At 44.9% G+C, this 12,760-nt stretch overlaps 1 protein-coding gene across 3 annotated transcripts in view; it reads right to left on the reverse strand.

The window, feature by feature from the left end:
• HECTD2 (HECT domain E3 ubiquitin protein ligase 2) overlaps positions 1 to 11,653 on the reverse strand; it is a 101,713-nt gene extending 90,060 nt beyond the window's left edge. The window contains exon 1 of one of the 3 annotated variants that reach the window (XR_016222136.1): positions 11,256 to 11,537. Coding sequence is in view for 1 of the 3 variants with exons in the window: in XM_051823369.3 (XP_051679329.2) it covers positions 11,256 to 11,393 (138 nt within the window). In the remaining 2 variants the exon portion in view is untranslated. Of the gene's footprint in view, positions 1 to 11,255 lie in introns of all 3 variants that reach the window. The other 2 variants (XM_051823369.3, XM_089314774.1) reach the window with 2 other exon arrangements.
• Positions 11,654 to 12,760: the final 1,107 nt, after the last annotated feature.

Below are 12,760 nucleotides of genomic sequence, written 5' to 3' on the forward strand. Positions count from 1 at the left end.
TCTGCTGGCTCATTCCCCAAATGCCAGCGATAGCCAGGGCTGAACCAGACTGAAGTCAGAAGCCTAGAACTCTATTTGAGTGTCCATGTAGGTGGCAGGGGCCCAAGCACTTGAGCCATCAACTGCTGCTTTTGAGGCTGCATTATCTGGGACTCTAACCAGCACTCAGATGTGGGATGTGGATGTCCCAAGTGTTGGCTTAACCTACTGTGCCACAAGGCTCACTCCAGGACACATTATTATTATTATTATTATTATTATTATGGAGGTAGAGAGTAGAGAGACAGATAGACAAAGAAGGAGATATCTCCCATTTTCTAGTTTACTTCTCAAATGCCTGCAATGGGGATAAGGAGTACAGGATGGGGAATGGGGTCAGAGCAAAGCTGAAAGCTGAGAATACAATCCAGGTCTCCAATGTGGGTGGAGGAACCCAAATACTTGAGCCATTATTGCTGCCTCCCAGAACCTGCACTAGCAGGAAGCTGGAACCACAGGCTGGGGCTGGGAGTCAAACCCAGGCACTCGGATATGAGATTTAGGCATCCTGAAGGGTGTCTTAGTCACTAGGCCGAATGCTCGCCCTAAGAAGTGGAACCTTTCAGGGGTGGGGCCTAGTGAAGGTCATCAGGTCATAGAGACCTAATTCATGAATGGAGTGGGTCAGGTTTTCTGTGGCTGGATTAGTTGTCCCAAGAGTGGGTTGTGGCCCTGCTGCACGTGGCTGGTTCCCTTTCCACTCTTCTGCCATGTTATACAACATAGCCAGAAGGGGCCTCAACAGTATGCCAGCATCATGCTGTTTAGACCTTCCAGCCACCAATCCATGAGCAAAAGGAAACTCTTTCCTTTATAAAATAGCCAACATTAGCTATTTAATTATAACAACACAAAATGGATTAATACACACAGCAAGGTATGTTTTTGTTGATAACTGTCATGGACATTCTCAAAAACTGCACAATAATAGGACTTAGGGAGCAGTGTGGCTAGAATACAGAATCAGAAAGGCATATTGGCCCACAGAGATGGACTGGAAAAGTAAGAAGTGGCCATGGCATCAAGTCTCAGACCCATCTTGCAAGAAGATAGGGCAAATCACTGAGGACTTCCAAGCAGGAAGTGACACGATCATATTTGTATTTTTGGAAAAATCACTCTGGTAGCAGTCTAGGGAATAGCCGGAAGGCAAATAGTTCTGAAAACTAAACCAGGCCTTCTCTAAGAGACAAAGTCTGAACTGAGACAGCAGAAGTAGGGAATAAAGAGGACTCGCAGCCTGGGTCAAGTTAGGGCAAAACAGTAACAGCTATTTCACATCTAAGGCTGAAGCAAGCAAATGAGAGAATAATCCCACAATTTACTAAATGAACAATGTAAAATGCTTTACTTCAACTTTCAGAATAGACATATGTTGATAGCCCAGTGTAAAGAAAAGGGCATATTTGGGGCTAGCACAGTGGCATGGTGGGTGAAGCTGCCACCTGGGGTGCCAGCATCCCATATAGACACTGGTTCAAGTCCCAGCTGCTCCATTTCCAATCCAGCTCCCTGCTGATGTGCCTGGGAAGACAGGGGAGGATGGCCCAAGTCCTTGGGCCCCTGCAGCTGCATGGATGACCCAGAGGAAGCTCCAGGCTCATGGCTTCAAATCAGGCCAGCTCCAGCCATTGGGGCCATATGGGGAGTAGAACAGCAGATGGAAGACCTTTCTCTCTGCCTTACTGTAACTATGCCTTTCCAATGAATAAATAAATCTTAAAAACAAAGAGAGAGAGAGAAAGAGAGAGAGAGAGATGAGGGCATATTTGAAGAAAATTCTAGACTGGGTTATAAAAACACAGCATTTTTTACTAACTAGAAAGGAAACCAATGTGCAGCATACTGGACAAAAGTAGCATGCGTCTCATGACAAAATAAATGGAAGCTTTTGAAGTGATAGAGTTATTATTATATAGCAGCAGAAAACTAATATGACAGAACCATACATTAGCATGCATGATGTAAGCAAACTGGAATAAGAATGCTCAAGAGACAAGAAATCTACAAGAAGATAATATGTTAAAATTAATCATAAAAGTTTTGAGAAAAAATATGACCAAAAATGTTAAATGATAAAGACTAGTTAGACCTAAAACGTGTCTACCAGAGTGAGCAAACAAAATCTTGGGAACAACAAGAGACAAGAGATTCAGGGGCATGGTGGTAGCAGAACCTGTATGAAATGGGTTGACGAATGAATGGGGAGTGAGGAAATGCAAGCAATGATCAGGGATTGCTCAGAAGCTTTACTGAGAAAGGCCAATGGCAGGAAAAGTATAAAAAACTGAGGAAAGAAATGTTCAGCACATTTATCATGGCTGCCAAATCCAATGATCCAATGTTTCCATCCACTGAAACTTCCTCACTCAAGGTCCCCACAGCATTATTGCCATTCTTTTTGCAGAATAAATGGCCATGGATTAGAACAGTTATAGACATTCAACCAAAAGGCAGCCCATCTATAGGCAAGAAGATGGTCTGGCACGATGGGCACTGATGCTTCTTCGTAAGTCAAGCAGAGGCGGTCTTTCCAGATTTTACACAGAGGAATATACAAAAGACCTACCAGCTAAGAGGAAAAGAATAGCATTCCTATTTTTGGTTCTAATCTATGTGTATCGTTCCAATAAATTTCCTTTTGCCAAAAGGAGGCATAAGTGCATTGGCTTTCTATTTTTTGTGATCAAAAAAGCTTAAACAACATGAAAAAAGACATCTTGGTCTAATTAGTTTCTTGTTTGTAAAATGTCTGTGTTCTTGATAGTTTATACCTAGTAAGACATAAAGTTATTCATGGACATTTTCATAGGTTAACAGATGAATAAAAGAAAACTTTAAAAATAGCAGTTGCCCCATCCTAGGTTGCACAAGACAAACCTTACATTTAAAGTGAGACTTTCATGAGAAAAAAACAGGACAGTATGTTGTGCAATGGTAAGCAGATTAATTAAAGGCTAGAGAGTCGAATCAAGAAACTATTAGGGGGCCGGTGCTGTGGCAAAGGAGGAAAAGCCGCTGCCTGCGGTACAGCATCCTATATAGGCACCGGTTCAAGTCCCAGATGCTCCACTTCCAACCCAGCTCCCTGCTACTGTGCCTGGGAAAGTGCCAGAAGATGGCGCAAGTCCTTGGGCCCCTGTACTCACAAGGGAGACCTGGAAGAAGCTCCTGGCTTCGAATTGGCCCAGCTCTGGCCGTATACACCACTGAGGAGTGAACCAGCAGATGGAAGATACCTCCCTCTATCTCTCTCTCTCTCAATGTGCGTGCATGTGTGTGTGTGTGTGTGTGTGTGTGTCTGCCCTCCTCTACTCTGTAACTCTACCTTTCAAATAAAATAAGCAAATCTTAAATAAAAAAAAAAAATTGGTCCCTAAGTTTACCATTTGATTAAAGAAAGGAAACTGTTGGGCTTCTTTAATATGACACAAAGCTTCAGACTAAATTAAAGGTTAGAGAATATTATAAACCCTCTGAAATTTGTACCCACCACAGATATTACACCTGGTTTCTGGGCAATTTTGAAAATGCTGTCTATGAGCCTTGCAGAAGAACACTACAGATGAACCCTGGAATGTGGCCAGCCCCAAACAGTGGGCTGGATGTGTGGAAGAACAGATAGTAGCAGGATACTGAAACAGCTGTGACAGAGTGAAGATAAGTACAAACAGAGCACACAGGGTAAAAAACATTTTTAGAATTCATTGAGGGAGAAAATCCACAAATTTTTCCACTCAACATAATAAGTAGCCTAACTTCACTCTCTAGGTCATAGGTGGGGAACATCTAGCCTGCAGGCCATATAAGGCGCATGAAATCATCTGGACTGGCCCTGCCAAGGCAACCACATTCAGGCTTCGCCATCCAATACATCTATAGCAGGCTAATTTTTTTTTTTTTTTTAAAAAGGATGTATTTATTTGAAAGGCAGATCCAGAGAAAGAGAGAGAGAGATCTTTCATCCACTGGTTCACTCTCCAAACGGCTGCAGTGGCCAGGGCTGGGCCAGACCGAAGCCAGGAATCTGGAACTCCATCAGGGGTCTCCCACATGGAATGCAGGGGCCCAAGGGGCCAAAGTCCTTGGGCCATCTTCCACAGCTTTCCCCAGGCGCATCAGCAGAGAGCTGGATTGGAAGTGGAGTAGTTGGGATTAGAACCAGCACTCACAAGGAATGCAGGTGTTTTGCAAGTGGCAGCTTAACCTGCTGTTCTACATTGCTAGCCCTAGCAGGCTAATTTTTAAGTTCACAATTTTACATGGCTCCCGAAGGATGTTATAAATGGACCCTGGCAGGAAAACATTCTCCATGCCTGTTCTAGGTAGAGGCCACTCAGTTTTTCAAACTCAGTGTGTTCAGTAAACATGCAAACAGCAGAAAAAGTTTATTTTTTTAGTAACTACAATAACTAGCCAAAAATCATGTTTTACAAGTGCTTAACATGGACCTCTATGATTTTTTCCACTGTATAATCACATATTTTAAGATTACAATATAAAATAATAAAATTTTAAATAATTTTAATAATTTAATCTTAAAGTTTGTTTACTACTTAGTGTCCATTCTGCTTCAATTCACATATTATTTTAACCTTATTTAATTTTTAAATTAATTTTTATTTGAATATCAGAATGATAAAAGGCAAGACAAAGAGAGAAAGAGACTTTCCATTCACTGGTTCACTCTCCAAATGGTTGTAATGGCCCAGAAAGCCAGGAGTCTAGGACTCCATCTAGATTTCTCACAAGGGTGGCAGGGGCCCAAGGATGAAGGCCACCTTCCACTGCTTTCCTAGGCATATTAGCAGGGCTTGTGCCACTGCTCTGGTATGAGATACTGATATGGCCACTGCACCACTATGCCAGCTCCTCAACCTTATCTTGAATTTAATTTCACTATACAAGAGGTCCTACTTTAAAGCTTTACTAAGGAGCAGATGCATCCCAGTTAAATTTATTTTTAGTTTCTTTTTGTTTAATTTGAAAGGCAAAGAGACAGAGTTCTTATCTACTGGTTCATTCCCCAAATGCCCATAATACTTGGGGTGAAGCTGAGCCAGGTTGAAGGCAGGAGCTGGGAACTCAATCTAGCCCTCCCACATGGGTGGCAGAGACCCAAGTTACCAGGAATCATCACCTGCTGCCTCCTAGAATGCTCACTAGCAGGTAGCTGGCATCAGGGATGAAGCTGACTTGAACTTGGCACTATGATATAGGATCTGGGAGTCCCAACCAGCATCTTAACTGCTAGGCCAAATGCCTGCCTCCTGAGTTAAATTTCTGTTTTCTTTATCGTATTTTTCTACACGACATCAATGAGAAAGTTATTAATAGTTTTCCATGTTTGTTTTTGTATTGAATATCAAATTGTTACATTCAAAATTCTGATAAAATTTACTTTGATAATCCTGTATCCCCAAAAGCTACCTTAGAACACAAACATTCTTCTATTTTAATTCAGGTTTTGATAAAAGAATAAGTGATAGCTCTGTTCCATCATGAAACACTTGAAAGTCATAATACTTCATATCTTAGAATTTCTGAATTAAAACTTTTTTACTTTTTTTTTTTGAAAGACAGAGTTATAGACAGAGGGAGTGAGAGAGAAAGGTCTCCGCTGGTTTACTCCCCAAATGGCCACAATGGCTGCAGATGGGCTGATCTAAAGCCAGGAGCCAGGAGCACTTGGGCCATCTTCCACTGCTTTCCCAGGCCATAGGTAGAGAGCTGGATTGGAAGTGGAGATGCCAGGACTTGAACCAACACCCACACGGGATGTTGTTGCCATAGGCAGAGGTTTAGCCTACTATGCCATGGCAGCAGCCCAAATTAAAATATTTTAAATGGAATTTCTATGCCTACAAAACTCATTCTTTGGCCTCAATGAGTCCAAGAACTATCCATATATAATGCATATAAAAATTACTTTTTCAAAAAGTGAATAGCTTTCTGAGATACTGAGTAAATGTCATTATGTCAAAAAAACTGGAGAAAATATGCATATTCTTATGTTTTAAGTGAAAATTAAAAAAAAAAAAAACTCAAGATACCCTGCTTTCCCAACTTTTGAAGTAAACTAACTGACTTACTGGAAGCAAACTACCAGTCACAGCCATAGCAGGTATGGGGCCTCCATTGTACATAGTGTCTACAAAAGAGACTATTTTAGATCTTGTTACTAGGTAAAGATATCTTATTTCTCCTTTTTCTATGTTTTTCTCACAGTTCCCGATTAGGATACTGGGTTATAAAATGAGAAATGCTAATTTGCTATACATTCTTCTATTAAGATGTGAAAAGTCAGCTATGTTCTGGGTTTGAGAGTCCCTCCCCAGACTAAATAGCATCAGCCCAAGCAGAATTGCTTTACTTAAAGTGATACAAACCCCTATCTTTTAAAGGAGACTAGGAAATAAAAATGTAGGCTGCTTTTCTTTAAATGTTAAATATAGTCAAATTATTTGTGTCCTAACATTCAGAATTAATTATGAATGGGAGAATAATCAGGCAACTACATTATAGCTTCACAGTTAAAGAAAAAAGTGGACAAACAGACTTTACAACCCACTTGCAATTACAGACAATGTGGTTATGTATTTTTATGATCACAGCCCTTTCTTTTTAACTTTTGACTCAGATTAATCTGCTTTAATAAATCATGCTTTACTTTACATAGAATTTAAAGGTATATTAATACCATAATATTAAACCCAAACAATCAGATATCCTGGCACAGATCATTGTCTTCTGTAATACTTCTATCCCTAGTGACAAAATTTGGAGCAGTTTTGTCACTGGGCTACATACTCTGTCTGAAGTACTACTGGAAGTGGAGTTTCTTTGTACCACATGGCCCTTGTATCTGGCCACAGACATAGAGTGCTCAAAATAGGGGGAAAGCACAGGTAGTTGAGTCAGAAACATCTCAATTATAAACTCAATTATAAACTAACCAGTTTCTTAGTAGTCATTTTACCCTTTGGCAAAGTACACATAGCCTGACAATCAGGTTCCCCCTCTCAGAAGCTTGTTCTGTGATTGGTTTTGATTGTATTAGCCAACCAAATGGTGGAAATACATGGAAAATGCTTAGCACAGAGTGGACATTCAAGAAATAGCTGTTATATATGATCACACATTTACACATAGGATGCATTTTTGTAATACTTGTAGTTAATTATTTAAAGCATTTCACTACCACAGCATACATTCTTCACCATCTCAACCCTTGTTGAGAACATAGTGGATGAAGAGCCCAGGATTTTCCATATTTAAGATTGTTACAAACATCTAGCTGGGCAAGGTTTAGGTATGCGTGTTTCTCTCTCTCTCTCACACACACACACACACACACACACACACATGGGTATGTGTCTGAAGGCTCATTAATTTGGAATGTTATCGGATTGGCTGCCTTTTTATGTAAATGTTTTTTCTGAGAAACCTCTGGAAATCTTAGAGCCCTTTTACCTTGTTAGTGTTCCTTCTCTTTCACTCTTGTTATCTAGTGAGGTTGTAGCTTCTTCTCTCCTATACTTTATCCCATGGCCATGCCCCCAGGGAAGGGACTCAAAATCTCAGGCATTAACTACCACGCTGCTTCCTTCACATTTTTTCTCCTCTGTCTCCAGTTTAACTACAGGCTGCCACTGATTTCACTGTGTTATTCCTTTATTTAAGAAATTCCAATGGCTTTCCATTAACCACATGAAAACAAAAGTGCAAACTTCTCTGCCTAGTGATCTGGCTCCAACCCCTCTGCAGTCTTACCTCCCCCGAGCTCCCAGCAGGCCTCCACTGGGCGCGCTCTGTTTCTCCCCAATTTTCCCCTTTCAGCCTTGCTCATGCTGTGGTTCCCCTTGGGTTACCTTGTTCCCTTTCCTTGGCCCATCCAAATCCTTCAACAGCTGGCCAGCTTAGATAATTGCCCTAACAGGAAGTAAACTCAAGGTCTTCACAATACTGCACACACTGATCTCCCATTTTACAATTATTTCAGCTTTTTGTGACTTTTACATATTGTTTGGCTTAGCTTTGCATACCCTTAGGCAGGGATCATTTTTTTTTTCAACCTGGTCTTTTATTTTCTGAATTCATCTAGAACAAAGCTAAACAAGTGTAACACAAGTTCAATAATTGCTGGTTACATTTTGGTCCACAGACTCCATCAGACCATGTATAATGGGATACAATTGAAATAAACCTCTCATTCTCTAGAGACTTCCCATCACATCCCCTCCAGCTACCTTAAGCTAGCCCTCTGCCCCTCACCTTCACCTACTGACACTTGACAAACTGGCTGACCTGCCCTTTGGGCAAACTTCCCTACAAAATCCTAAGATTTCTGCTACTGCTTCCTTTCACCTCACTGATCTAAGTAAAATCTAGCTTTCTTGAGTCCACTTCATTCCTGGGTACTGTCCCCTGGAGAACCTTCCTTTTCCTGGTCATCAGATTAAATGTTGATGCAGCCTGTCAAACTCATCCTCACTTGCCACTGCTATTTCTGCCCCTCTGAGCATTATTTTCTCCTCCTCCATCACCACTGGTTTCTAACATCAGCAGCTAATTTATAATGTTCCCCTCAGTAATATTTAATATTCACAATGTCAGCCCTTCACGCCCATGCACTACTTCCAAATCTCTTCTCTTCTGTGGATTTGTGTCCCCTCTCCACAGCAGCATGGCGAACCCCCCAACACTGAGAAGCCGTCTGAGGGCTCTATTTTCAGTCTCCAACTAGAACCACTTTAACTGCTGTTTCTTTCAATTCCCCCACCACAACTGGTTTCTGCCTCATGCACTTAATCCATACCTTTCACAAGTCCACTTCAAATGTTGCTCTGCAAACTAGATTTGAGCCAATGTAGTTAAAAAGATTCCTGAGCCTTCCCCATGGGAGCTTCTAATTCAGTACACAGACTGTTAATTTTCAATCTTAGCTATACCCAGGGAACTAAAACCAAACCAAACCAAAACAAAAAAACAAAAACAAACAAAACAACCAGCCCAAGCTTCATTTAACTGACCTGCATCTGAAGCTATAGAACCATGTCTTTAGAAGTTCTCCAGACAATTCTACTGTGCATCAAAGGTCGAAACTGTACTCTATACTTAGATACAGAAATAAGAGCTTCAGCATGCAACCAAAGTTAGTCAGGGGTCAGTCAGGTTTGATTTCATTGTGTTACACACCTCCTGTCTAGAAAGGACTTCCTTCATACTTGAGTGATTTTATATCACTTTGGAGTGCTCTTTCTAGCGCTCTTGCTCCTCCCCCTGTATCTTTCTTTAACCTCTAGGATATAGTCCAGACCCTTTCACTTGAAAGAGGGTCATCACAGTCTGGCCACCTATTTAATCCAGAGCTGTCTGAATTGTTTCAACACTCTCAGAAATGTGTTACGATGATTTTTTTGTAAGTCACTGTTATGAGGCCACTTGAAATGAGTCATACACTCAGATTAGACAGGCAGAAAGAGCTCTTAACTTGGGACAAAAAAGGAAGAATCATTAAAATGTCTCAAAGAAAAAGTTATTGATGGCAATTAGGTTACTAAGCAAACCTTCAGGTGCTAGTTAATCCAACAGGTGGCTGGAAAACAATGAAACAGGCCATCAGCTCTTTGCGCGCCTTCCTGTCAATGCCCAGACCCTCCCTATTGGCTAGCTCTCCTGGCTTTCTTGCCCTTTGAGGGGACCAAGCACACACTGTCTTGATTTTAGTTTTTCACTGACAAAAACACAGATATTTTGCCATAAGTTTTGTCATAAGTGATATATTTTTAGAAGTCATTAAAAACAACAGTACTGACACCTTAAAGGGACCAGAAATTGCCTTCAGGATCTCAAGTTTTTCTATTCATCCTCACCCCCTTCTATTCCATCCTGTATCTTTAAAAAAAAAAAAAAAATCTTGAACTCCGTAACTCATCAGTATAAGCTCTGAGCAGCTAGGCTACCAGCAGCAGGAACTAAATCTACAAGTCGTTGGGTGACCAGTTCCTTCCAAGCATTTCCTAAGGTAATCACTAACCACAGCTCCAATTTACCCATCAACTACAGCTATATACTTTTAAACGGGAGTCATTGCTGTCCACAATTTGCTACACTGATTTAACCTAAAGGGCTTGTTTTAACAATTTCCAATTATCATAGCTCTTAGCATTTTTGGAAAAATCTACTGAATCCAAACATTATTCCAAAACTAATACTTTAAGGAAGAGTGTGCTATTTCGGTAACCTCTTAGTCATTTAAGAGGGAGGTTTTAAGAAATGAATTCCAAGTAGGAATAAAGAAAATGCATAATCACTAAACTTTTACTATTTTGTCACGCATTGCTGCATGACAAGACATGATCTTTAAATACATCAAAGCAAAGTTTCAGAAAGTATTAAATATTATGTCAAATAAAACTCTCAAAATCAGAGAATTTTTTTAAATTGTGCTTCAAAGCAATCAGTCACAATCACCAGGAAAAATGGGGGGGGGGGGGGAGCTGTCCCATGACATCATCTGGCAATAAAGGGAGTTTGGAGCCCGAGACGCTCTCCAAGTAACCATTTCGGAAATCCAGCAGGGAAGGCATCCCTGTCAAGCTCAGATAACTTGAGTTTAAATTTAAAAAGGTTCAAAAAAGCTTCCCCCCCCACCCATTAAGTCACATGTCTGCACCACAGGAGAAATAAAATCATCTCCGAAGCATCCACCTCCCACTCCCCTGACAGCAACGGAAAGGTCACAATTAAGTGGAAACTCGCTGCGGCGCCCGTTCTAGCCCAAGGGGGAAAGGGGGCGCAGCGAAGGGAGGACTCTCCGCGCCTCCGAGACGATCTCCTCCGCGGAGAACCCGTTCCCGCCCGCCCGACCCCCGCGTTCGGCCAACAGACCACCCGACTCCAAGAGGCAGGTCAGCCCCGGCCAGGGACTGGGGGTCCACCCGACCCTCCTTGGAAAACAGCACAAAGCATCGAGCGGAACGGGCCACCCCCAGCCTTCCCCGAGCGCGGAAGGCGCAGCTCGCCACGGGTTCGGGGCTGTCCACGAGGCACAACTCTTCTATCTCAGCCCAAGGCACGGCGGCCCCGGCGCATCTCCCCCGGCCGCCCAGAGTCCCGGGAGGCGACGCGGGCCTCTGGGCTCCCCCGGCCGAGCCGCCCAGCCTCCCGACGCCCGCCGTCGGGGCGCCCCTCGGCCCCCGCCCAGCACCTACCGCAGCCGCGCCAGCCCCGGCGGACACGATGGGCGGCAGCTTCTCGCGCTCCGGTTCTTTTCCTTTTTTTTCCTCCGGCGCGGCCGCCGCCACTGCCGGCTGAGCGGCGGGCGACGGCACCCGACCCGTTTCACTCATGTCGGGCCGGGCAGCAGGAGCGTGAAGCGGCAGCGGCGGCGGCGGCAGCGGCAGCGGCCGGGCTGGGGCTGAGGCTGGCGCTGCTGCCGCCGCGGCCGCGAGAGGGCTCTGGGCCGCCGCTGGCAACCGCCGCCGCCGCCGCCGCCGCTCCGCCCCCACCCGCGCTCGCGCTGACGCGCGGGCGAGTCTGAGGCCGCGCGCCCGGCCCGGCCCTCCCGCCGCCCCCGCACGCGCCAGGCTCGCGGACTCGGTCCACCCCCGCGTCGCTCCCGCCTGTTTCTAGCGTCAGCCTCCCCCGCCTGGCCCGGGGCTCCTCCGTCGGGGGGCAGGGACGCCCGCCATAGTCACTGTCGTCGACCCCAGAGCCCGGAGGGGAGGCCCCGCGGTGGACGCCTAGCAGCCATGTTGTTTGCCGGCTGTCGTCCGAGATGACGAGCCGGTTACCCCGCGCTTAGGCGCGCACTCAGGGTCGGGCTGAGCGCCCGAGCTGCACCCGGGGCGGGGCGCAGCCTACCCTGCGAGGTTTGCCCTGGCCTGAGGTGCCTGGACCAGTGGGCGCTGGTCCGCTTGCGCCCCCCACCCCGTCCCCCCAGCGTCCCCAAAGCCATCTGCCCTGGGCCCGCTGCTTGCGGCTCCTAGCCCTGCTCGTCCTCGAGCCTGTGCCTCCCGAGGGAACAGTCTTTCCACGCTTAGTGCGCGACCCCTTGCACACGCTCTGACGGCTGAGGAGGGACCCGTTGTGGGCCGCCCTCCCCGTTAGGGCTGGGCGGCCAGGCCACATTTTCCATTTCTGGGCCTCTCGTCCCCCTTTTGACTGCCAAAATCCGCCTCTCCCTTCCCGTCCCCGCTCGCCTACACTTCGCTCGCTCCCCGCTCGCATCCCTTTGCTGCCGCCTATCCCTTCCTTTTTCCGTTCCGTTTATAAGTTACAGATGGACATGCCCAAACTCAGCTGCATAATCCGTCATAGCAAATCATTGTAAAAATGTGGGCAAGAACCTTAAATCTGAAGACGGGAGGGAGCCTTTCACCGAGCTCTTAAAATGCCCCCACCCCCACCCCCAGCACACGTAGACAATTTCCTTTCCTTTCTCCTCGCCCCCTGCTTTTCCTTTTCTCTGTCTGCTGGAGCGGCAGAGACACCTGCTGATCTCAGAGAAGGGAGAGAGTGAGAAGGCGTTGTGTTGCCTTTAGAACAGGGAGTCTCTCGACAAGCGGGCCTTCAGATTTTTAGATTGTGGCTTCATTATTTTATTCGAGCTGGATTTTCGGATCAGGGGACACCAGATTCGAATATAAGTGACACAATTAAATATGAAACAAAACCAAAGGCGATTTTGGGGTTACCTATTGTTTTATATAATGCG

This window comes from Oryctolagus cuniculus, chromosome 15 (genome assembly GCF_051225735.1).
Source record: "Oryctolagus cuniculus isolate XC-2025 breed Fujian yellow rabbit chromosome 15, ASM5122573v1, whole genome shotgun sequence".
Classification (NCBI taxonomy): Eukaryota; Metazoa; Chordata; class Mammalia; order Lagomorpha; family Leporidae; genus Oryctolagus; species Oryctolagus cuniculus.